Consider the following 25924-nt stretch of genomic DNA (forward strand, 5'->3'; position numbering starts at 1 on the left):
ACGCATCACCATCGCTCTTAATCTGTGACTCTATGCGTGCCCACCTCACAGCCGATGTGAAAAAACTAGTGAAACAAATGAACTGTGAGCTTGCTGTCATTCCGGGAGGCCTGACAAAGGAACTCCAACCGCTGGACATCGGTGTTCAAAGTAAGGCTGCGAGCGGCCTGGGAGCAATGGATGACCGATGGAGACCACAGTTTCACCAAGAGTGGAAGGCAGCGCCGGGCGAGTTACGCCACAATTTGCCAATGGATTGTAGATGCTTGGGCTAACATGTCTGCTGGCACTGTTGTTCGAGCTTTCGCAAAAGCCGCCATCATTTCCGAGGAGCCGCACGGCACGGAAAGTGACTCTGACAGTGAAGAAAGTGAACCTGGCATGTTTGATGGAGATTTAGCGCAGCTGTTCAATTCAGACACAGAGGATGAGGACTTCGATGGGTTTGATGATAAAAATGTGAGTACCAAACTTTGTTTTGCTCCTGCTTTATTTTTAAATATGCACACTTGTATGCTTGTGTGTTGTTGTTGATGATGACGATTACCGGTAATAGAAATGTGAGTAAGGTACCGAACTCAGGTTTGCTCCCGCTTTATTTTTAAATACGCATATGGTACTTGTATGCGCCCTATAATCCAGTGCGCCTTATGTGTGTGTTAAATACAGTAATGGCACACATAACTGAGACTGCGCCTTTTAGTACAGTGCGTCTTATGGTCGTGAAAATACGGTATATGTGTGAACTTCTGTAAGAATGTGTGTGTGTGTGTGTTATGTGAGAATTTGTGTGTGTGTGTGTGTGTGTGTGTGTGTGTGTGAGTGCGTCTATGTGGTATGGATTGACATTTGACCTGCGCTGTACCTGGGCTCCGGGGACATTTCGACTTTTTGCTGTGTATTCATGTGTCCCCCTAAAACATGACTTGTAAATGCATTTTTAAGTGTCTAAATAATAATTTTTTCTACTTCTTATGAGGTCATTATTTATCTTTTGACCTGTATTTGCTTAAACTGTAGTGTAAATTCATTTATTAAACTATAATTAAAAGATTTTCTGATTTTCTTAAAAGTCCACCTATACCCCTCACCTGATTTTTGTGTATTCCAGTGTATTGCACAGCGACGTTTCGAGTTAGAGTGGATGTGTGTAGGTACTGCAATTTAATACACATTTTCAATACACACGGCCGGAAGTCATTGTGATTGGTAGGCTATATATATAGGCGGTACCTACAGGAAACGGCGCCACAACTTTCGCGCGCGTGCCCTTTAACAAGTGTATGTCGACGGCAATACGAAGACGGATTAAAAACACAAAGGTAAGCCTTTTTTAATGTAAAATGCACCATGACTTTAATACTATATGAAATTATAGGTGCACAGGCCTATATTAAACTGGTTTAATTTATGCTTTATGGACTGTTAGTGAGTCTTTGAAGAAGTAAAACGGCCCCAGCGTTTGTCATTGAGTAAATAAAATAGGGCTGACGACTAACCGCGTCAACGCGATAAAGCGGGCTAACCCGTGTTAGGATTTACTCGGTGTTAAAGCATTATTGTGGCTTAAACGTGTTAATGCCGACATCGCGACTAACGCGATTAACAATTAAACCAGCGCAGTCTGAGTCAAAATCCCTGATGTCGCTGTTAGCTAATTTCGGGCAGTTTGTCCAATGTCTGTCATTCTGCTGACAGCCCTAAAATAAAAGCAAGGGTATAAGTGTATTTAGTCGTGTATTTATTTATATGCCTGAAGAAAAAACTTCTTACAGTTTTGATGCCTAAGCTTTCTCAGTACTTGTATCACTCTCTGCAGTCGCCATTACAGAAATGTCACATGTCGCCATTTTGAGTACTAGGCCTTTAACATTTTAAAAGAAGGCATAAATTAGCACTATGAATAAGTCAGCTGTGTTTATGCTGTAAACTACACTACTGCTAGTTCTGCTACTACTGATGATGATGACAATGATGACGATAATCGTAATACTTTATATGCTTTGGTAATACAGCCAATCGTACAGGAGAACATGCGAAGGAGACGCATTCCTCCACGGGAGGATGCAGTCTGTCATGTTTCTGCTGGAAGGGACAAACTGGGACTTGATATCCACTACATAAATGCCTTCAAAGGTAAGTTGGTCTTTAGTTTGGATTAGATTTGGAGTTTGTCACTTTGTCTTTTGTCACTCACTTGGTATGCCTCTGCAATTCAGGTCGGGGCATTTTCACGACTGTTCCATTCCAAAAAGGAGACTTTCTTTTGGAATACAGAGGTAAACTCATAACAAAAGAAGAATGTGAGCGGAGACACAGAGTTTATCATGACAGCCTGAAGGTGTTCATGTTTGAATTCAAGTTTGATGGAAAACTCTGGTGGTGCGTATTATATCAGTGTAGTTTGATTAAGATTAAATGACACATTGCTTTTGATTTATGAAAAAAAAAGCTTCCTAACTAACTAGTTAAGCTAATACTTTTTTGCCTAACCCCACAGTGTGGATGCATCTCAAGAAGATGGGTCATTAGGCAGACTTGTCAACGACAACCACATCAGTCCAAGTGCTAAGATGAAAATATTAAATATCAATGGAAAGCCCCATCTATGCTTATTTGCAAGCAGAGACATAAGTCCAGGCGAAGAAATAGACTATAATTATGGTGACTCGGATTGGCTCTGGAGATGCAAGGTATTTCTACAATTGTACTTTTTGGAACTGATAAATTGCATACCCTAAGCCATTTTTACATTTGTACCTACTCAAATTGGCTTAACGTGACTTAGGGCATCTAGTTTTTCACTGAAATTGAGTATCACCTACTGTGCCTGGGGTAACTATAGCAATGCAGCCGAGCATCCAGTGATATAAATGCCACAGCAAGCATGGACGTCAAGGTGACAAAATGCCTGCTGCTCAGTCTATACTTTAGTGTTCAATTCAGGGATCACGCTGTTAATTTTGGTCGCTATTTCAAACATTTCAGAGTTTCAAAAATGATGGCTTGGATTTTCACGAAGGAGGCGCACTCATAACTTATCGAGTGACACCATTGACCAGCCACCTGGTGGCATTCAGTCTATGTCAAATTTTCTGATCACTTTGGATCACTTGGAACCTTGGTGCAGTAGTTACTGAAAAACTACATGGTACTATAACCTACTGGAAAAACAGGGGTAGGTACTAATGGAAAACAGGCAATTGTGATGGCTGCCACATCAAAGCCCTCTAAAAGCACTAAAAAAATATCAGCAGGTATGCAGAAATAAAAAATGGCTTTCGGTTTCTAAATTTTAACAGTGATTGATGTTTAATGTGATTCTACACAGCAAAATCTCCAGTGTTAAATTAACACTGGAGAGTGTCTATAAGGGTCCACACCTCTGAGTGTTAAATACAACACTGTTGAGTGTTAAATTAACACTTTTGACAGTGTTATATGTTTAAAAGTAACCTAGTCAGTTTTGAAGATTAACAATGGCTAACACTGAGCAGTGCTGATTTTCTAACACTGGAAAATAACTCAAAATGTTAGAAATATTCCAGTGTTAGAAAATCAGCACTGCTCAGTGTTAGTCTTTGTTAATCTTCAAAACTGACTAGGTTACTTTTAAACATATAACACTGTCAAAAGTGTTAATTCAACACTCAACAGTGTTGTGTGGACCCATATAGACACTCTCTAGTGTTAATTTAACACTGGAGATTTTGCTGTGTAGCCTCTTTAGTTAGATTCATTTTAAATTTTGTCCCTTGAAGATAAATGGGCCCTAGTGACAGTTCGTTGCTGCTACAGGTGATTGTTTTACTCCTTTAGCAATGGCTTAAAAAATAAAGAAATCACACTGACTATTTGTCTCTTAATCATAGGGCCTTAAATTCTCTATACATGACAGTGAATATTTTAAAGACAATAGCTTGAAACTTATCTTTCTCATACAGTTTATTTAATGTTTCAAAAGCCTCTTCAAAAATGCACTGTATATTCATTCTCTATCTGTTACACACGAAGACTGAGACCAGCCAGATTCAGAAGACTGTGAGCTGCCTAAAGCCGCAACCAAACAGCTTTCCAAACAATGATCTGGACCTGAAACATCCAGAGCCTGAAAGGGTAAATATAATCCAGTGTACCACTTAATGAACTAATAATTTAATCTATCATCATTCTTTATGGATGCTGTGTGTGTTTGGCAGTCACCTGGGTGTGATGTGATTTACATGGACCGTGGCTTGTAGGTCCTTTTCATTGTTTCAAAGTGCAAGTCTGGATAACATCTGAGTGTGTGTGTGTGTGTGTGTGTTAACCACCCAAATGTGACTTAGGAGGACCACACTGTTATTGGGGGACTCCGTCAAAGTTTGCTTCATGGTGACATCACTCTGGTTTTAGGAGGGGTCTTCTCGTATGTCTTGACAGTTTGACCTACAGCATGCAGAGCTGACTGCATGTGCTTTGTTTCTATGTTGAAATTTTTTGAAACTCAGGCTTGAACATTAAGATAGATAGTACTATACAACTTCTTAACTTGTTTTAGGCACTTTTTACTGCTGTAATGCATGGGCTCTCTCTGGCTGTGTACTCTGGCTTCTTCCCACAGTCCAAAGATGTAGCTTATGGGGTTAGGTTAACTGGTGATTCAAAACTGCCCTTTGGTGTGAATGCAAATGCTTGTCCTTCCATGTTAGACTGGCGATCTGTCCAGGTTGTACTGCCCTATGGTAGCTGGTATAGGCCCCAAAACTGCTACCCCACAATCCTGATAAGGATAAGTGGAAGAGGATGGATGATTGCAAAGGAATCAGTTGTTAATTATTGTAGCCAGTATTTTTTTCAGAAGAAAACATTTCTTGAGTGGAAAGCCCCCCCCCCCCCCCACACACACACACATGCAAATTAAAGACAGAAGCACAGGACTGCCCAGTACAGTTGCAAGAAGAGCACTTGGTCTAATCTTTGTGCCATCTTTTCTTTGTTGCAGGATCTTGATGAAGAAATGCCTCAGCAAGGCTCAGAAGCCATGCATTCTTCTTCAGTGCAAGATTTTGAAGAGGTAACATTGACCTAGGACAGATTTTAATGAATGTTTCTCATGCACGATGTGTACCTTACGCTATTTGCCGATAGTGAAATGGTCTATTCATCCTCTTGAGTGATGCATTTTTAGTAACTGTCAGATTACTGTTCTTTTGTCTTCATTCTCTATCTGTTACACACGAAGACTGAGACCAGCCAGATTCAGAAGACTGTGAGCTGCCTAAAGCCGCAACCAAACAGCTTTCCAAACAATGATCTGGACCTGAAACATCCAGAGCCTGAAAGGGTAAATATAATCCAGTGTACCACTTAATGAACTAATAATTTAATCTATCATCATTCTTTATGGATGCCGTGTGTGTGTGTGTTTGGCAGTCACCTGGGTGTGATGTGATTTACATGGACCGTGGCTTGTAGGTCCTTTTCATTGTTTCAAAGTGCAAGTCTGGATAACATCTGAGTGTGTGTGTGTGTGTGTGTTAACCACCCAAATGTGACTTAGGAGGACCACACTGTTATTGGGGGACTCCGTCAAAGTTTGCTTCATGGTGACATCACTCTGGTTTTAGGAGGGGTCTTCTCGTATGTCTTGACAGTTTGACCTACAGCATGCAGAGCTGACTGCATGTGCTTTGTTTCTATGTTGAAATTTTTTGAAACTCAGGCTTGAACATTAAGATAGATAGTACTATACAACTTCTTAACTTGTTTTAGGCACTTTTTACTGCTGTAATGCATGGGCTCTCTCTGGCTGTGTACTCTGGCTTCTTCCCACAGTCCAAAGATGTAGCTTATGGGGTTAGGTTAACTGGTGATTCAAAACTGCCCTTTGGTGTGAATGCAAATGCTTGTCCTTCCATGTTAGACTGGCGATCTGTCCAGGTTGTACTGCCCTATGGTAGCTGGTATAGGCCCCAAAACTGCTACCCCACAATCCTGATAAGGATAAGTGGAAGAGGATGGATGATTGCAAAGGAATCAGTTGTTAATTATTGTAGCCAGTATTTTTTTCAGAAGAAAACATTTCTTGAGTGGAAAGCCCCCCCCCCCCCCCCCCCCCCCCACACACACACACACACACACACATGCAAATTAAAGACAGAAGCACAGGACTGCCCAGTACAGTTGCAAGAAGAGCACTTGGTCTAATCTTTGTGCCATCTTTTCTTTGTTGCAGGATCTTGATGAAGAAATGCCTCAGCAAGGCTCAGAAGCCATGCATTCTTCTTCAGTGCAAGATTTTGAAGAGGTAACATTGACCTAGGACAGATTTTAATGAATGTTTCTCATGCACGATGTGTACCTTACGCTATTTGCCGATAGTGAAATGGTCTATTCATCCTCTTGAGTGATGCATTTTTAGTAACTGTCAGATTACTGTTCTTTTGTCTTCATTCTCTATCTGTTACACACGAAGACTGAGACCAGCCAGATTCAGAAGACTGTGAGCTGCCTAAAGCCGCAACCAAACAGCTTTCCAAACAATGATCTGGACCTGAAACATCCAGAGCCTGAAAGGGTAAATATAATCCAGTGTACCACTTAATGAACTAATAATTTAATCTATCATCATTCTTTATGGATGCTGTGTGTGTGTTTGTGTTTGGCAGTCACCTGGGTGTGATGTGATTTACATGGACTGTGGCTTGTAGGTCCTTTTCATTGTTTCAAAGTGCAAGTCTGGATAACATCTGAGTGTGTGTGTGTGTGTGTTAACCACCCAAATGTGACTTAGGAGGACCACACTGTTATTGGGAGACTCCGTCAAAGTTTGCTTCATGGTGACATCACTCTGGTTTTAGGAGGGGTCTTCTCGTATTTCTTGACAGTTTGACCTACAGCATGCAGAACTGACTACATGTGCTTTGTTTCTATGTGGTTTGAAACTCAGGCTTGAACATTAAGATAGATAGTACTATACAACTTCTTAACTTGTTTTAGGCACTTTTTACTGCTGTAATGCATGGGCTCTCTCTGGCTGTGTACTCTGGCTTCTTCCCACAGTCCAAAGATGTAGCTTATGGGGTTAGGTTAACTGGTGATTCAAAACTGCCCTTTGGTGTGAATGCAAATGCTTGTCCTTCCATGTTAGACTGGCGATCTGTCCAGGTTGTACTGCCCTATGGTAGCTGGTATAGGCCCCAAAACGATTAGTTATGTCTATAACTTCTGTTCCCTGAAGGAGAGGAACGAGGTACAACACATAAGTATGGGATATCACGCCCTCGCGTGTCCTGGCTGAAGAAACCTTTATTCACGCCTTTACGGCAGATGACGTGTGATGACACGCGCAAGGCCCCGCCCGCACATATAGCCGCTGCCATCACCGTCATCCCTCAGTTCGATAGCCGCTCTTCACCGAGCCAACTGCTCAGTGGGGCCACCCTGTGTTGTACCTCGTTCCTCTCCTTCAGGGAACAGAAGTTATAGACATAACTAATCGTTCCCTTTCAGTCGATTCACTCGGTACAACACATAAGTATGGGACCTATATACACGCCCCGCAGAGCAGCCACCGAACCGGAACGGGACCACCACATCCTTAGTGAGTGGTAGACCCAGCAGAAAGGACAGCATGAGCCACCGAAGGGGCTGTAACGTCCAACCGATAAAACCGCACAAAAGTGTGCGGCGACGCCCAATTAGCCGCTGCACAAATATCAGCCACAGGCACCCCTCTAAAAAGAGCCCATGAGGTCGCCATCCCCCTGGTGGAATGAGCTCCCACCCCGTGGGGCAACGCAAAACCTCCGGTGCTGTATGCCAGCGAGATAGCTTCTACAATCCAGTGGGACAGCCTCTGTCTGGACAGAGCTCTACCCCTATTCGGATTAGCGAAGCAGACAAACAACTGGTCACACAAACGCACATCCCGAGTGCGCTCAATGTAGGTGCGTAGCGCACGCACCGGACAAAGAGAATGCACCCTCCTCTGCTCCTCAGATTCAAAAGGAGGGGAGCAAAAGCTCAGCAACTCAAACTCCATTGAACTATAAGATGCAGGCATGACCTTGGGAAGATAGGCGGCATTCGGACGCAATACGACCTTGCGGCCATCAGGAGAAAACTGTGTGCAGGCAGGATGCACAGACAGCGCATGAAGGTCCCCCACTCGCTTCGCCGAGGCCAAAGCGAGAAGTAATGCGGTCTTATACGAAAGAAGTTTCATATCTACCGACTCAACGGGTTCAAACGGAGGGCCACAAAGGGCCTCCAGCACCAAAGACAAGTCCCAAGCCGGGACACTGGACTTAAGCACGGGCCTCAGCCGGCGAACCCCTTTCAGAAAACGCACGGCGAGGGGATGCGCACCTGGTGTCACCCCGTCAAAACCGATATGACAAGCAGATATAGCCGCTAAATAAACCTTGATCGTCGAAAACGAAAGGCCTTTATCCAACAGCTCCTGCAGGAATGTCAAAACATCCACAATAGAGCACTGAAATGGGAGAGTGTGGCGGTCCTGGCACCATCGCTCGAAGGCTCGCCATTTGTAAGCGTACAAGCCTCTAGTAGACGAGGCCCTGGCGCTCTGAATCGTCGCTACCACACTAGGTGGCAGACCCTTAGCAACCAAGTTTAACCTCTCAGCAGGTAAGCATGAAGGTGCCACAGATCCGGGCGCGGATGAAACACTTCCCCCCCCGCCTGAGAGAGGAGATCCCTGCGGAGAGGAAGCTGCCAAGGACTTGCTGCAAGCAGGCTGATTATTTCTGCATACCACGACTTCGCGGGCCACCAAGGGGCCACCAGGATCAGAGAGAGGGAATGCCGACGCACCCTCTCCAGAATTGGAGATATCATTTCCACTGGGGGAAATGCATACAGGAGCACGTCTGGCCATTGGTGCGCTAGCGCGTCCAAGCCCAAGGGTGCATCGTGGTCGATTATGGAGAAGTACAGGGGGCAGTGAGCATTCACCCTGGAAGCAAAAAGATCTATTTGCGCCTCGCCAAATAGATCCCAAATCTGAGCCACTATTGAAGGGTGTAACCTCCATTCTCTCACCAGAGGACCCCCCCTGGAGAGAAGGTCCGGCCCCAGGTTCAGGTGGCCCGGGACATGGGTGGCTCTTAGAGTCAGAAAATGAACACTGCACCATAACAGCAGAGAGTGAGACAGCTGCAACAGGGGAGGAGAGCGTGTTCCTCCCTGCCTGTTTATATAAGACACCACTGTTGAATTGTCCGTCCTGACTAAGACATGCTGGCCCTGCAGGACTGGACGGAAACGCTTTAGAGCTAAGAACACTGCTAACAGCTCTAAGTGGTTGATGTGCAGCTGGCGCTGAGCCGCGGACCAGATCCCTCTCACTGACGCACCCTCGCACAGCGCTCCCCACCCACTTAGGGAAGCATCTGTGGACACCACCTTGCGAAACAACACCCTCCCAATCCGAGAGCCCTGGTGCAGTAGCCCGGGCTCCCTCCAAGGACGGAGAGCTAGCATGCAAGACGCAGTCACCGGCAGCCTCCTCCGGAGGTGACGCGAAGCACACAAACGGTGAGAGAGAGTCCAGCGTTGAAACGCTCTCATTTTCAACAGCCCAAGCGGCACTACGGCGATCATAGATGCCATCATGCCCAACAAGCGCAATATCGTCTGGAAACGCAGTCTGCGTCCCAGCTGAAATTGAGCGAGGCAGCGATGAAACGCGGCCACTCTGTGCTCTGACAACCGTGCGCGGCTGGAAAGAGAGCATATTTCCAGACCGAGAAAAGCGATCTGTTGACCTGGGATTAGCGAGCTCTTCTGAAAGTTCACAGAGAACCCCAGTGTCTGAATGTGTGACAGAACCCGCGACAGCTGCGTCTCCGCCTGTTCTCTGGAGCAAGCCACGAGAGCCCAGTCGTCCAGGTAGGCCAAGATGCGGATGCCCCTCTTCCTGAGGGGCGCTAGCGCTGCCTCGGCACATTTCGTAAAGGTGCGGGGAGCGAGCGACAGCCCGAACGGCAGCACTAGGTATTCGTAGGCTACGCCCTCGAATGCAAACCTCAGAAACTGCCTGTGTTTCGGGTGTATAGCGACATGAAAATAAGCATCTGTTAGATCGATTGTCGCAAACCAATCTCCCGGGCCGACTGCACTCAGGAGCTGTCTGAGTGTTAGCATCTTGAACCTGTACGTTCGCAGGTACGTGTTCAAGACTCGCAGGTCGAGGGTGGGACGAAGCCCTCCCCCTTTCTTCGGAATGACAAAATAACGGCTGTACCAACCTTTGTCCGTCTCCGAAGCGGGGACCACCCGTATTGCTCTCTTCTGTAATAGCGCCTGTATTTCCTCTCTGAGTACCAAGGCTGCCTCGGGGTTGACAATCGTGTTCACGACTCTTTGGAAACGAGGCGGCTTGACCCGGAACTGCAACCGGTAACCCATGGCAACGGTTTGCAGCACCCACGGAGAGGGGGCGCAAGCGCGCCACTGAGGGAAGTGAGCAGCCAGCCGGCTGGCCTGCAGCACTGACGGCGGGGCGCCGTCGCCCCCCAGTGTGTCTGCAGGGGACTGCATCCCCTGCCTGACCTGGCTCATTTCGCCTGCAGGTTGAGCATTTGAGATTGTTTGAGAGTAAACAACACTCTTTATTGATTGCAACATGGGAACATGTACATTTATACATTTTGTTGGGTGCACCTTTTCCGGGGCATAACAATGAAAAACAGCGGGAACACTCGATGTGGTCGCTTGAACATTCAACACATCTGAACCGTGTGCAGGGGTTATGTGCTTGGGAGACCGCGATAGGGAAGTGCAGCGCCTTCTGGGGCTGACAACCTGAACAGAACTTAAGCGGCACCTCTTGTGCGGCAACAGAGGGGTAAGAGCAGCGTCTCCCTGCTGCCGGATCCCTTCCCCACTCGCAATCACAGCTAGGAGGGCTGAGGCTTCTTCCTCCTGGGCGTCGGGTCCCGTCGGGGGCCCGGGGGAGGGCCTTTGCCCCAGGCCGACTGGCGTGGAGCTCGGGCCGGAGTACGTGCTCTCGCCGGCGGCCCTCCCACTCCAGCAGTGGGCGCCGGTCTCTTGCCAGCTGTCAGAGGAGCGGCGGGCCAGTGAGAGCTAGCAGTGGGCTTGGGCTGGGGCTGGCGTCTGGGGATGATGTCGCGCAGAGCTTCCGTCTGCTTCTTCCTCAGATCGAATCTAGCCTGAATGGCTTCAAGTGAATGTCCGAATAACCCAGCCGCAGACACTGGTGCGTCCAGATACACAGCTCTGTCTCTATCAGGGACGTCGGAGAGGGTCAGCCACAGGTGCCTCTGCGCCACCACTGTCGAAGCCATCCCCCTGCCCAGGGAGAGCGCTGCACAGCGAGACGCACGGAGGATGTAATCCGTGGTGACTCTAACCTCGTTAAGAAGAGGTGACAGCGGGCTGTCCTCCGGAACCAGCGATCCAAGCTCCGCCAGGCACATTGCTTGGTACGTCTGGAGCATGGTGACGGAGCTCATGGCTCGAGCGGTGCCGGCCTGAGCCCGATAAATCTTCTCCAGCTGCGAGGCCGAGAATCTGCAGTGCTTGGACAGCAGAGTTGCGGGGCCACCGACACCATGGTTATGGGACGGGGCCAGATAAGCAGCCAGAGACGGCTCCATAGGGGGTGGGTTAGCTAAACCAGCTCCCTCGGCGCCGTCCAATTCCATGTACTGTCCATAGCCGGGCACAGTGACGCGGGTAGACAGAGGTTTGTCCCATGACGCTGTTAGCTCGCAGAGAAAGTCTGGGAACATGGGGAGGCAGTTTTTGGCCGTTGCGGGCTCCGGTGGAAGGAAAAAACCCGCAAACCGCGACGGCTTCCGAGCTGGTGGAGGAGAGGGCCAGTCCACCTGCAGCTTCTCAGCGGCACGGCGAAACAGGGAGAAAAGAGAGGTGTCATCGTGGCCGACCGGCGCAGCAGCGGCGGCATATTGGGTCGACAATGAGCTCTCCTGCTCATCCTCCGACAAACCATGGATGTCCAGGCCGATGTCCAGCACGTCATCGTCTTCCTGGGGAGCGCTGGCGGGCTTCAACCCAGGCTGAAGCCCGTCAGCGCTCCTGCATGGTTCCGGTCCGTCATCGGCTAACCCGTCAACGTATTCCATGTGGTCAGCCCAGCTAATCGCGGGGACATCGACCTGAAAATTTTCGTCTTCGGACTCGGACGAAGCCGGGGCTCCAGACTCGGAAAGAAGAGGGTCATGCCGTGCGACAGCCGAGCGTCCCAGCACTCTTTCCACAAACGTCACCCGTCTTTCCAGGGTCGAGCGTCGGAGCTGGCGACAAAACGCACAAGCTTCGGGCTCCGTCAACGCTCTCCTAGCGTGGACGATCCCCAGGCAGACAGGGCAGGCATCGTGCTGGTCGCTGTCGTGCAAAGAGAAACCACATCCCTGAGGACAGGGGCGAACAGAAGATTTCTGCTTTGCTCGCTTCGGTTTGGAGTCCATTCCCAAAACGCAAAGCGAAACGCTGCACAAGAAAAACTTGAAAATAGCGCTCCGCGGGCAGCCTACGCACCAGCTGGGCGGTGGAGGCTAACACCAACAGGGGCAGTTAAGCTAGGTTCAAGTTGGCAGACAACGGAGCTAACTAGCAGTAGCTAGCTAGCCCAACTCAGCAGAGGTGTTCTCAGCGAGGTGAAGAGCGTAAGAACTGAGGGATGACGGTGATGGCAGCGGCTATATGTGCGGGCGGGGCCTTGCGCGTGTCATCACACGTCATCTGCCGTAAAGGCGTGAATAAAGGTTTCTTCAGCCAGGACACGCGAGGGCGTGATATCCCATACTTATGTGTTGTACCGAGTGAATCGACTGAAAGGGAACTGCTACCCCACAATCCTGATAAGGATAAGTGGAAGAGGATGGATGATTGCAAAGGAATCAGTTGTTAATTATTGTAGCCAGTATTTTTTTCAGAAGAAAACATTTCTTGAGTGGAAAGCCCCCCCCCCCCCCCCCCCCCCCCCCCCCACACACACACACACACATGCAAATTAAAGACAGAAGCACAGGACTGCCCAGTACAGTTGCAAGAAGAGCACTTGGTCTAATCTTTGTGCCATCTTTTCTTTGTTGCAGGATCTTGATGAAGAAATGCCTCAGCAAGGCTCAGAAGCCATGCATTCTTCTTCAGTGCAAGATTTTGAAGAGGTAACATTGACCTAGGACAGATTTTAATGAATGTTTCTCATGCACGATGTGTACCTTACGCTATTTGCCGATAGTGAAATGGTCTATTCATCCTCTTGAGTGATGCATTTTTAGTAACTGTCAGATTACTGTTCTTTTGTCTTCATTCTCTATCTGTTACACACGAAGACTGAGACCAGCCAGATTCAGAAGACTGTGAGCTGCCTAAAGCCGCAACCAAACAGCTTTCCAAACAATGATCTGGACCTGAAACATCCAGAGCCTGAAAGGGTAAATATAATCCAGTGTACCACTTAATGAACTAATAATTTAATCTATCATCATTCTTTATGGATGCTGTGTGTGTGTTTGTGTTTGGCAGTCACCTGGGTGTGATGTGATTTACATGGACTGTGGCTTGTAGGTCCTTTTCATTGTTTCAAAGTGCAAGTCTGGATAACATCTGAGTGTGTGTGTGTGTGTGTTAACCACCCAAATGTGACTTAGGAGGACCACACTGTTATTGGGAGACTCTGTCAAAGTTTGCTTCATGGTGACATCACTCTGGTTTTAGGAGGGGTCTTCTCGTATTTCTTGACAGTTTGACCTACAGCATGCAGAACTGACTACATGTGCTTTGTTTCTATGTGGTTTGAAACTCAGGCTTGAACATTAAGATAGATAGTACTATACAACTTAACTTGTTTTAGGCACTTTTTACTGCTGGTAGTGCATGGGCTCTCTCGCTGTGTACTCTGGCTTCTTCCCACAGTCCAAAGATGTAGCTTATGGGGTTAGGTTAACTGGTGATTCAAAACTGCCCTTTGGTGTGAATGCAAATGCTTGTCCTTCCATGTTAGACTGGTGATCTGTCCAGGTTGTACTGCCCTATGGTAGCTGGTATAGGCCCCAAAACTGCTACCCCACAATCCTGATAAGGATAAGTGGAAGAGGATGGATGATTGCAAAGGAATCAGTTGTTAATTATTGTAGCCAGTATTTTTTTCAGAAGAAAACATTTCTTGAGTGGAAAGCCCCCCCCCCCCCCCCCCCCCACACACACACACACACATGCAAATTAAAGACAGAAGCACAGGACTGCCCAGTACAGTTGCAAGAAGAGCACTTGGTCTAATCTTTGTGCCATCTTTTCTTTGTTGCAGGATCTTGATGAAGAAATGCCTCAGCAAGGCTCAGAAGCCATGCATTCTTCTTCAGTGCAAGATTTTGAAGAGGTAACATTGACCTAGGACAGATTTTAATGAATGTTTCTCATGCACGATGTGTACCTTACGCTATTTGCCGATAGTGAAATGGTCTATTCATCCTCTTGAGTGATGCATTTTTAGTAACTGTCAGATTACTGTTCTTTTGTCTTCATTCTCTATCTGTTACACACGAAGACTGAGACCAGCCAGATTCAGAAGACTGTGAGCTGCCTAAAGCCACAACCAAACAGCTTTCCAAACAATGATCTGGACCTGAAACATCCAGAGCCTGAAAGGGTAAATATAATCCAGTGTACCACTTAATGAACTAATAATTTAATCTATCATCATTCTTTATGGATGCTGTGTGTGTGTGTGTTTGGCAGTCACCTGGGTGTGATGTGATTTACATGGACCGTGGCTTGTAGGTCCTTTTCATTGTTTCAAAGTGCAAGTCTGGATAACATCTGAGTGTGTGTGTGTGTGTGTGTGTTAACCACCCAAATGTGACTTAGGAGGACCACACTGTTATTGGGGGACTCCGTCAAAGTTTGCTTCATGGTGACATCACTCTGGTTTTAGGAGGGGTCTTCTCGTATGTCTTGACAGTTTGACCTACAGCATGCAGAGCTGACTGCATGTGCTTTGTTTCTATGTTGAAATTTTTTGAAACTCAGGCTTGAACATTAAGATAGATAGTACTATACAACTTCTTAACTTGTTTTAGGCACTTTTTACTGCTGTAATGCATGGGCTCTCTCTGGCTGTGTACTCTGGCTTCTTCCCACAGTCCAAAGATGTAGCTTATGGGGTTAGGTTAACTGGTGATTCAAAACTGCCCTTTGGTGTGAATGCAAATGCTTGTCCTTCCATGTTAGACTGGCGATCTGTCCAGGTTGTACTGCCCTATGGTAGCTGGTATAGGCCCCAAAACTGCTACCCCACAATCCTGATAAGGATAAGTGGAAGAGGATGGATGATTGCAAAGGAATCAGTTGTTAATTATTGTAGCCAGTATTTTTTTCAGAAGAAAACATTTCTTGAGTGGAAAGCCCCCCCCCCCCCACACACACACACACATGCAAATTAAAGACAGAAGCACAGGACTGCCCAGTACAGTTGCAAGAAGAGCACTTGGTCTAATCTTTGTGCCATCTTTTCTTTGTTGCAGGATCTTGATGAAGAAATGCCTCAGCAAGGCTCAGAAGCCATGCATTCTTCTTCAGTGCAAGATTTTGAAGAGGTAACATTGACCTAGGACAGATTTTAATGAATGTTTCTCATGCACGATGTGTACCTTACGCTATTTGCCGATAGTGAAATGGTCTATTCATCCTCTTGAGTGATGCATTTTTAGTAACTGTCAGATTACTGTTCTTTTGTCTTCATTCTCTATCTGTTACACACGAAGACTGAGACCAGCCAGATTCAGAAGACTCTGAGCTGCCTAAAGCCGCAACCAAACAGCTTTCCAAACAATGATCTGGACCTGAAACATCCAGAGCCTGAAAGGGTAAATATAATCCAGTGTACCACTTAATGAACTAATAATTTAATCTATCATCATTCTTTATGGATGCTGTGTGTGTGTTTGTGTTTGGCAGTCACCTGGGTGTGATGTGATTTACATGGACTGTGGCTTGTAGGTCCTTTTCATTGTTTCAAAGTGCAAGTCTGGATAACATCTGAGTGTGTGTGTGTGTGTGTGTGTGTGTTAACCACCCAAATGTGACTTAGGAGGACCACACTGTTATTGGGAGACTCTGTCAAAGTTTGCTTCATGGTGACATCACTCTGGTTTTAGGAGGGGTCTTCTCGTATTTCTTGACAGTTTGACCTACAGCATGCAGAACTGACTACATGTGCTTTGTTTCTATGTGGTTTGAAACTCAGGCTTGAACATTAAGATAGATAGTACTATACAACTTAACTTGTTTTAGGCACTTTTTACTGCTGGTAGTGCATGGGCTCTCTCGCTGTGTACTCTGGCTTCTTCCCACAGTCCAAAGATGTAGCTTATGGGGTTAGGTTAACTGGTGATTCAAAACTGCCCTTTGGTGTGAATGCAAATGCTTGTCCTTCCATGTTAGACTGGTGATCTGTCCAGGTTGTACTGCCCTATGGTAGCTGGTATAGGCCCCAAAACTGCTACCCCACAATCCTGATAAGGATAAGTGGAAGAGGATGGATGATTGCAAAGGAATCAGTTGTTAATTATTGTAGCCAGTATTTTTTTCAGAAGAAAACATTTCTTGAGTGGAAAGCCCCCCCCCCACACACACACACACACACATGCAAATTAAAGACAGAAGCACAGGACTGCCCAGTACAGTTGCAAGAAGAGCACTTGGTCTAATCTTTGTGCCATCTTTTCTTTGTTGCAGGATCTTGATGAAGAAATGCCTCAGCAAGGCTCAGAAGCCATGCATTCTTCTTCAGTGCAAGATTTTGAAGAGGTAACATTGACCTAGGACAGATTTTAATGAATGTTTCTCATGCACGATGTGTACCTTACGCTATTTGCCAATAGTGAAATGGTCTATTCATCCTCTTGAGTGATGCATTTTTAGTAACTGTCAGATTACTGTTCTTTTGTCTTCATTCTCTATCTGTTACACACGAAGACTGAGACCAGCCAGATTCAGAAGACTGTGAGCTGCCTAAAGCCACAACCAAACAGCTTTCCAAACAATGATCTGGACCTGAAACATCCAGAGCCTGAAAGGGTAAATATAATCCAGTGTACCACTTAATGAACTAATAATTTAATCTATCATCATTCTTTATGGATGCTGTGTGTGTGTGTGTTTGGCAGTCACCTGGGTGTGATGTGATTTACATGGACGAAGTTTATTAGTTGATATCTGCAACTGAATTGAAAACACACCTTTCCAACTGTCCAAAACAAATAAATGTTGCAATATTTTGCTAACAGTGTCACAATCATCGTCTGGTGTGCACAACAATATCATCTTTGGACAAGTGCATTCAGTGTGTGGGACCGGTTTCCTCCCTCAAGTGGCTTGGCTTTAAGTGCAAAGGTGAGACATTTAGTGAATAGGTACAGTGTATAGTAAAAAGCATTAATAGAGTTCAACAAGTTAAGACGTGCTGAAATGAACACTGCTCCCTTTTTAATTAATGGGTGGTCACGTCTAATTAAAGAAATGCAGTATTACCTCATTGGTGCAGGACCTTGTAAAAATGGTATACTTGGGATTGTCCTCAATTCCCCATTCCATAACATAAACTGCTCAAAATAATAAAGGGAACACTTAAACAATGCGATGTTACTCCAAGTCAGTCACACTTCTGTGAAATCAAACTGTTCACTTAGGAAGTAACACTGACAACCAGTTTCACATGCTGTTTTGCAAATAGAGTAGACAACAAGTGGAAATTATAGTCAATTCACCATAATAAAGGACTGGTTCTGCAGGTGGTGACCACAGACCACTTCTCAGCACCTATGCTTTCTGGCTGATGTTATGGTCACTTTTGAATGCTGGCGGTGATTTCATTTTAGTGGTAGCATGAGACAGTCTACAACCCACACAAGGGGCTCAGGTAGTGCAGCTCATCTAGCGTAGCACATCAATGTGAGCTGTGGCAAGAAGGTTTGCTGTGTCTGTTAGTGTAGTGTCCAGAGCATGGAGGTGCTACCTGGATGTGGAGTAGGCCATAGGAGGGCAACAACCCAGCAGCAGGACCGCTACCTCCACCTTTGTGCAAGGAGGAACAAGAGGAGCCCTGCAAAATGACCTCAAACAGGCCACAAATGTGCATCTGTCTGCTCAAATGGTCAGAAACTGACTTCATGAGGGTGACTTGAGGGTCCAGCATCCACAGGTGGGGATTGAGCTTGCAGTCCAACACCATGCAGGATGTTTGGCATTTGCCAGAAAACACAAAGTTTGGCAACTTCAGCACGGGCACCCTATGCTCCTCACAGCTGAAAGGAGGTTCAAACTGAGCACGTGACAGTCTGGAGATGCCGTGGGGAATGTTCTGCTGCCTGCAACATCCTCCAGCATGATCATATTGGCAGTGGGTCAGTAATGGTGAGGGGTGGCATTTCTGTGCCTGCCAGAGAGCCTGACTGTCATTGGGTAACAAGATGAGGTCCTCGGACCCTTTGTGAGACCACATGCTGGTGCATTTGGCCCTGGGGTCCACCTAATGCGAGACGACACTGGGCCTCATGTGGCTGGAGTATGTCAGCAGTTCCTCCATGACAAAGGCATTGATGCTATGGACTGGCCCGCCTGTTCCCCAGACCTGAATCCAATTGAGCACATCTGGGACATCATGTCTCACTCCATCCACCACAAACTGTCCAGGGGTTGGCAGATGCTTTAGTCCAGGTCTTGGAGGAGATCCTTCAGGAGACCATCCGCCACCTCATCCCGAGCATGCCCAGGCATTGTAGGGAAGTCGTACAGGCATCTGGAGGCCACACACATTCAACTACACACTTTCATGCCACTCAACTACCTAAAGAACAAAGTATTTAATAAGAATAATTCCTTCATTCACATCTGGGATGTCCTTTTTTGGGGGGGGGAGGGGGATTAGCAGTGTATGTGTAGTCATTAAAATATCCTTAATGTGAACAGTTTTGTTTTTTTTTGTTTTTTCAGCATTTGACATTACTGCAATGCTTTGACAAAAAACTACTTCACTTAAATAGAACTGCAAAGCTAAATTAAGTCTATCAAAATGTGTTTCAGTTTGTTTAGGGGTCTGGCACAAATCTTGCCTTGCAAAATTGGCAAATCAGAATTGCCACCAGTCAACACAGGTGTGTATCCCATTCATATTTGGCTTGACTTTTTTTCAGTTTATTTTTTACCTGTCTAAAGTATTGATCAATTAAAAAAACTTTTGTTCTTACATTCCAGAAAGAAGAAATTTCTGAATATTCAGGGGAGGATGGATTGCCACATTCAGTTCTGGATCAAATATCAAGCGATGATGATGGCAACCACAGCATATCAGAAGAAGAATATGTGCCAGATTCAGAGTCATATGATGAAGATTCAGATGAAGACATCTCATTATTGCCAAGCACATCAAAAGGTCTGCTATGCCAAGATGACATCTCCAAAGCGCATGAACAATCAGATTCAACGAATTTAATCCACAACTTGACAAAGGACAAGCCACAAGATAAAAGTGAGCTTTGCGAAACTGAATCAGAAAAAATGACTTTAAGTAAAAGAAATTACTGCTATTTTTGTGGCAAACCACAAGCTAAAATTTCCCGCCACCTGAAAACGCACAAAACGGCTCCTGATGTTGTGCATGCATTTTCCCTGCCTAGAGACTCAAACGAGCGTAAAAGTCTGTTAGAGAAATTGAGAAATAAGGGAAATTTTAAGCATAATGCTGCAGTTTTGCATGGTGGAGTGGGACCACTGAAAGTGAAGAGAAGACCCAAGATTAAAGCAGTAGAGGGAAAGTTTGCTCATTGCTTTTATTGTCAAGGGATGTATGTTCGCAAGGATCTTTGGAGACATGTCCGCAGATGTCCTAACAAACCAAAAGATGACACGGATAAAGAACCTGGAAGAACCAAAGTACTCGGCCTGGCTTTAACTCTGGAGTCTCAGTGTTATCCGCAGGTGTCAAGTGGAGTCTGGAAGGTTCTTGCTGTTATGAAACAAGATGAGATTGCCTCAGCTGTGCGAAATGACTTTACTGTTATTCAGTTTGCCCAGTCCCTCTACAATAAACATGGACAAGACCCTACAAAGTATGATTATATACGACAGAAGCTTCGTGAAGCGGGACGTTTGTTGTTGTGTCTGCGCACAGAATTCTCAGTGCATAACATGGAAGAAGCTATTAAGCCTGCTAATTTCCAGAGAGTTGTGCAAGCAGTAAAGAAAGTTTCAGGTTTTGATGAAGAGACACTGTCATACAAAACTCCAAGCCTTGCGCTGAAACTGGGACATACACTGCATAAAATGTCTGACATTATCCATTGTCGTGCCCTCATGACAGAGGATGAAGCCCTAATCAAGTCCACTGATGCGTTCAAGAAGTTGTATGTCTCCAAATGGTCTGAGATGGTGTCTCACCGTGCCTTGAACACATTGAGTGAGGCAAAGTTTAACAAGCCATCAACATTGCCCTTTACAGAAGATGTTCGGATTCTCCATCACTACCTTCAAAAATCTGCAGAAAGTGCCTTTTGCAGCTTGGAGAACGAAGCCACAGCTCAGAATTATGCCCAACTTGCACAAGTTACACTCTCACAAATCATTGTGTTCAACCGAAGACGTTCTGGAGAGGTTTCAAAGATGCGCCTCAAAAGTTTTCTTGAAAGAGACAAAACAGCACTCCACACAGATGTTGCCATGGGGCTCTCAGAAATGGAACAGAGACTCTGTAACTATTTCTGTAGAATAGAAATAATGGGAAAAAGGGACAGAAATGTTCCAGTTCTGCTAACACAAAGCATGCTGGATGCTCTGTCACTACTGGTTAGTAGGAGGCCTGACTGTGGTATTTGTGCCACTAATATCTACCTCTTTGCAAGACCCCGATCAATGAGTCATTACAGAGGAATGGACTCCTTGCGTGTTCATGCACACCAGTGTGGAGCAAAGCAGCCTGAGTATCTAAGATCGACACAGCTCAGAAAACATGTTGCCACACTCTCACAAGTCCTTAATTTGAAAAACAACGAACTTGATCAGGTTGCAGATTTCCTGGGTCATGATATCCGCGTTCACCGCGAATTCTACAGATTACCAGTTCCCACAACACAGCTGGCCAAGATTTCCAAACTGCTTTTAACACTGGAAAAAGGACAACTTTCCCAGATCCAGGGGAAATCACTGGATGAGATCAAAATAGAAGGTTTGTATTGAAAGGAGCAAATATTAGGGCAGTAGTTGAATATTATGCTTTATCAACCGAATTAAAACCTAAAAGCACAGACCATTCTGTTAAATGTCCATGATTTAAGGTTCTTGAAGTCTATTGTTTCATCACTTTGCAACATTTGGCAAACTGCAGAGTGGTGGCCTTAAATAGTAAAACTATGTACTATAATTTCCAGTATTTGTTCTGTATTTTGTCATATCTCGTTGTTAATGTGAGGTTTTTGGGGGGTTTGTGTTTGGTTTTTTGGGGGGGTTTTCCCACAATTTCTCAGATGAAATTGCATTAAGTGATGCTGAAACAAAGGACAGTGAGAGTGAATCAGATGATGATGACACAGCACTCACAATGTTGGCGTGTGGCACCAGTGAGCCTGTACATGCAGTAGCTGATTCCACAAACACAGCGCAGCTCCAAGACACTGTAGATTGTGGTAAGTTACCACTAGCTTGGTTTCTGTGGATAAAATGTTTGTTACAAATATTAAAACTTAATCAAATTGTGTAATCAGCAGATGAAGGACCACTCACAATGCCTGCAGCAAGTGAGACTGCTGCTCCCTCTGAAGGTAAGGGGTGCAGTTGGTTCTCTAAGCTTATTATTGTTTCATCACTTTGCAACATATGGCAAACTGCAGAGTGGTGGCAAAAAGTCACTTGGATGAGTGACAAAATGTTTCTCCCACTGAAAACGCTACGTCCAGATTAACAGAATCAACGTTTTGGGATTTACTTACCTGGATGATTGAGCATGCATCAAGAGACTTTTATTCAACTTTTTATTCAGTCTTTTATTCACAGCGGAACACTAAATGTCTCATTTTAGAAATTTGATAAATTTTCAAAGAGAATTTTAGCTCGTTTTGATATTGATGGTAGCAACACATTTCAGAAGTTAGTACAGGGTAGCATCCATTCTTTTAACCACCAAATGTTTTTTGTTTTTTTTGTTTGGTTTTTTGTTTGTTTTAACTACTACTACTTTATATATCTTCCAGAGAAAAATGCTGCTCAATCCCACAATTCCCGAAGAGCTCCCAAAAACATGTGGTCCAAGGCTGAGGTTGCTGCAGTGATGAGGCATTTTAAAGACCACATAAACGAAGGGAAACTAGCCACCAAAAATGAATGCAGTCATTGCAAATTGGTAGAAGATCCGGTGTTGGCAGGAAGAACAGTTCAAAACATAAGAGATTTTGTAAGAAACAGAGGATTAACTGCAAAAAGGCAGAAAAAAATGAACTAAAATAACTGTTTAGAGAGCTGTGGTTTTACATCTTGGTCAGATTGCCAATTGTTGTTAACACTGATGTTCTGTTTAAAGAAAAAAAAGTTCTTGTTAAATACAGAAGCAGTTTGTATTTCATAATTTTTACATTTAATTTATTTAGGGTTTTTTTTGACGGGTTATATTTAAAATAAAAAATTATAAATGCATATTTTCTCCCCTTAATATTTACCTTTAAACTATTAAAATTCATTTTAAATGTTTTTAATTTTTCTGTTTTCTATATTTTTATATTTCTGTGGGAAGCGTGGGCATTTTTGTCCATAGATTTCTTTTTTTATTTATGGTTAAAATTAATGTTCAGATCCAAGAACACTAATAAAATGATGTTCCAGTAATCCTGTGTCCTGTCAGATGTGTATTCATGGTAATGATGAGCTATTTACATATTACATCATTGTCCCTTTAAAGACCCAATATTGTTTTTTTTGGACCTCATAAAACACATTGTTGTCAAGTGGACAATGTCTCCAGAAAACACAATAGAGTCTGGTTGGTGTGTATCAGTTTATCTAGACTTCTATAGGGAGTGTATGAGGTCTGAAGTGACCCAAATTTTTTTCAGATTTTTTCGAACACTTTAACCTCGCTCCCTTGGCTCTAAGTCCTTTCAAAAGGGTAGTCCACTTAAACCACCACCGGGCGGATTGACGTAGTATAGTCCCGCCATACCACATAGACCCGTATGTGTGTGTGTGTGTGTGTGTGTGTGTGTGTGTGTGTGTGTGTCAGACCTCCTGCTGACCAAAGGGTCGTAAACCCAGGAAGCTTACATCAAAAGAAACAGGTCTTTCAGAGAGGATGTATCTACAATAAAACCTCCCCCAGCACAGAGTGGCTGGAGAGGTGGTCAGGATCAAAGGAATGGCTTTGATCCTACTGCTTGAACTAAGACTGTACAAATTTAAGAAACACAATGGCAACATTCAACAATTAGACTTAACATTTCCCTCCTTTTTGTCATTGTATACTTAAATTTCAACTTATGCACCCTTTGTTTGGACAGTGTCAGTGTAGATTTCATTCATGCACAGTAAACTACATCCTATACATAAGCAAATCAGTCTCAACAGTTCAAAAACAGGAATTAATATTTTCAAAAGAAGATGCCACCAAGGACCAGACGGTAACCAAGCTATCCAGCCTTGTGGCGGATCTACTCCTGTCGTGCAATTCATTATGTATTTCTGCAAGTAAACAACTGAATGTCAAAGGTCAAACAAGAAGAATCATCATTCTCAAAAATCATATGTCTCTACAATCCAACTGTATACAGACATAGGTATTTAAACGCATCAGTCGACTTTATTGTTTGTCCATGTGGCTCTCAGCTAACTTGTAAGCTGCAGCCTGGTCAACACCCGTCTTTATGACTCCTATCAACCCCCCAAATCTTCTCACTGTAGGCATCCTGTGGGGGTTAGAGTCAACTGGTGAATTATCTGCATTTACAACTCTTCTCCTGTCCTGTTGTCACCACAGAAAAAGCTTTGTAAAGGAAATTGGATCAAGGTGTTTTGATCTTCTTGGCTCAAAACCTCAAGTGTTCATGATGTGAATGTAGACAAAAGGCTTCTCTGTTTACATCCTTCTTGCAAAAGACAAAAGAATAGGTGATGTTGCCATGTTCCATGGTTAATCTCCAACTTGGGCTAATCCATTGTCCTTCATACACATAGGCAATTGGCCTGTTTCCAGTTCGTTTAACTGTATAATGTCCTGCAACAAGTCATATTCTTTGAGTCAGACGAGCAGGTCTGTCCTACCAGAGCAGTTCACCTTCCCAGCTACTGGTGAATCAACCTTCCATTCAGGTTCAGAGCAGTTGAAAAGTTGGCAGTGTTCCCGGATGTGTTGCTAAGGCAACCAAACAAACTGTCTCGCTCTCAGTGATGCTATATGGCCACAGTCCAGAAGAATGTGTAGCCAGTGGCATCACAAGCATAACCATTGGTCTCGTTGTTTATGTGAGCGGTTGTGTTCATAAACTGCCACCAGTAGTTGTTGAAAACCCATGCTGGTACTGGGTGTGGTTTGCTCTGTTCCAGTGCGCTCCCTGTCATCCCACTCAGGGTCCACAGGCACAAGAAGATGCACAGCACATTCCCAGCCATTCTGATGAGTACCTGTGGCTCAGTTAGTTTCTTCACCGGATTGAGACGAGGGGCCCTGGAGGCTCCCCCCCCCCCCCTTTGTTCCCGGTCTTCCTGGCACTTACTCCGAGCTGGCCTGGATGTGTGTCACCTTCTTGCAGTGCGCTTGATGTATCCAAATGTTTCTTCCGGCAATCTTCACTGCTGTGGTCGTCGTCAGCAGCACCCGATAGGGACCTTTCCATCGTGGACTGGACCAGCACTTCCTCTCCATGGCCTTATCAACATCCAATCTCCAGACTTCAGACTCTGCTCCTGCAGAGAAACAGAATCATCTGGCAGATCATTTGTTCTCATGACTACTTTACTTTTAAACATTTCAAGCATCTAATCTGCTAATATGCTCTCTCTTCTGCTTTTCTATCATCACTACAGAAGACTGGAACTCTAAATGCTCTAACATATATAATCTCAAAGAGTCAGACCATTCTCTGTTGGAGTAATCCTCATGTACTTATTCTATACAGTCTAACCATGTCCTGCCTGTCTTCCTAAATCTTAACTTTACTGTTCCATTAGTTCTCTCTGCCTGCAAAAAGTTTTTTTTTAAAGTATTTAATAATCCTAAAGTATAAACTAATTCTAGAGTGAGTATAACGACTGCTCATCTCCCTCCTGTTGAGACATGGTATAGCCCATGGCTCAAAATAGCAGCAGTCTTATACAAATTATTAGGCAGTATTGGTTTATCACACAGATAATAAACACCATCCTGCAAGCTCGCTCCTTCTGTAAGTCACAACTGTTTTCCTGCTGTAGGTGAGTGGCCCTACATGTCTGCTGATGTTGTACTGCTAAAATGTTAACACCATGTTTAACTACTGCTGCCTCCTTTGTGATCATATCTGCAAAAACTTTCCCTAATGCAACTGGATCTTTCCCTCACATGTGTGCTGCACATTTACAAACGGCAATTCTACTGGGAAATAACACTGCCTCCAGCAGATTTTGCAAGAGTTTGGTGTGTTCTGCAGGTTTCCCTGTAGAGGTTGTCACACCTCGTCTCACTCACTGCACTACAAAGAAATGTACAGTAGCAAATGCATACTGCCTATCAGTGTATATTGTCTCTCTACAGCTTTACACGCTTCCGTTAAAGCTAGCATCTCTGCTGCTCAAGCAAATATGAAACATGCTAGTTGTCCTACACAGATAACTCTCTCTCACTGTCTGCTACAGTAAAACCTGTTCTAGTCTGTCCCTCTGCTGTTGTAAAACTCAAACCATCAACAAACCAAACCTT

The 25924-nt window shown here is 44.9% G+C and overlaps 1 protein-coding gene and 2 long non-coding RNA genes across 3 annotated transcripts in view; 2 read left to right on the forward strand and 1 right to left on the reverse strand.

Moving 5' to 3' along the window:
* Positions 1-25924, reverse strand: part of LOC143415910 (uncharacterized) — a 366388-nt gene that overhangs the window by 257805 nt on the left and 82659 nt on the right. The window lies entirely within an intron of this gene.
* On the forward strand, positions 802-4143 carry LOC143416047 (histone-lysine N-methyltransferase set-1-like). The gene is made up of 5 exons (XM_076881413.1): positions 802-1322; positions 2016-2136; positions 2220-2382; positions 2501-2693; positions 4015-4143. The coding sequence occupies exons 1-5, from the start codon at positions 1284-1286 to the stop codon at positions 4141-4143; spliced, it is 645 nt and encodes a 214-aa protein (XP_076737528.1). The 5' UTR covers positions 802-1283.
* LOC112432776 (uncharacterized) lies at positions 16979-22866 on the forward strand. The gene is made up of 7 exons (XR_013096313.1): positions 16979-17076; positions 17286-17391; positions 19081-19151; positions 19252-21217; positions 21516-21674; positions 21753-21809; positions 22239-22866. It is a non-coding gene; the product is annotated as an uncharacterized LOC112432776 (long non-coding RNA).

The sequence above is a fragment of the Maylandia zebra genome, unplaced genomic scaffold, assembly GCF_041146795.1.
Source record: "Maylandia zebra isolate NMK-2024a unplaced genomic scaffold, Mzebra_GT3a scaffold11, whole genome shotgun sequence".
NCBI lineage: Eukaryota > Metazoa > Chordata > Actinopteri > Cichliformes > Cichlidae > Maylandia > Maylandia zebra.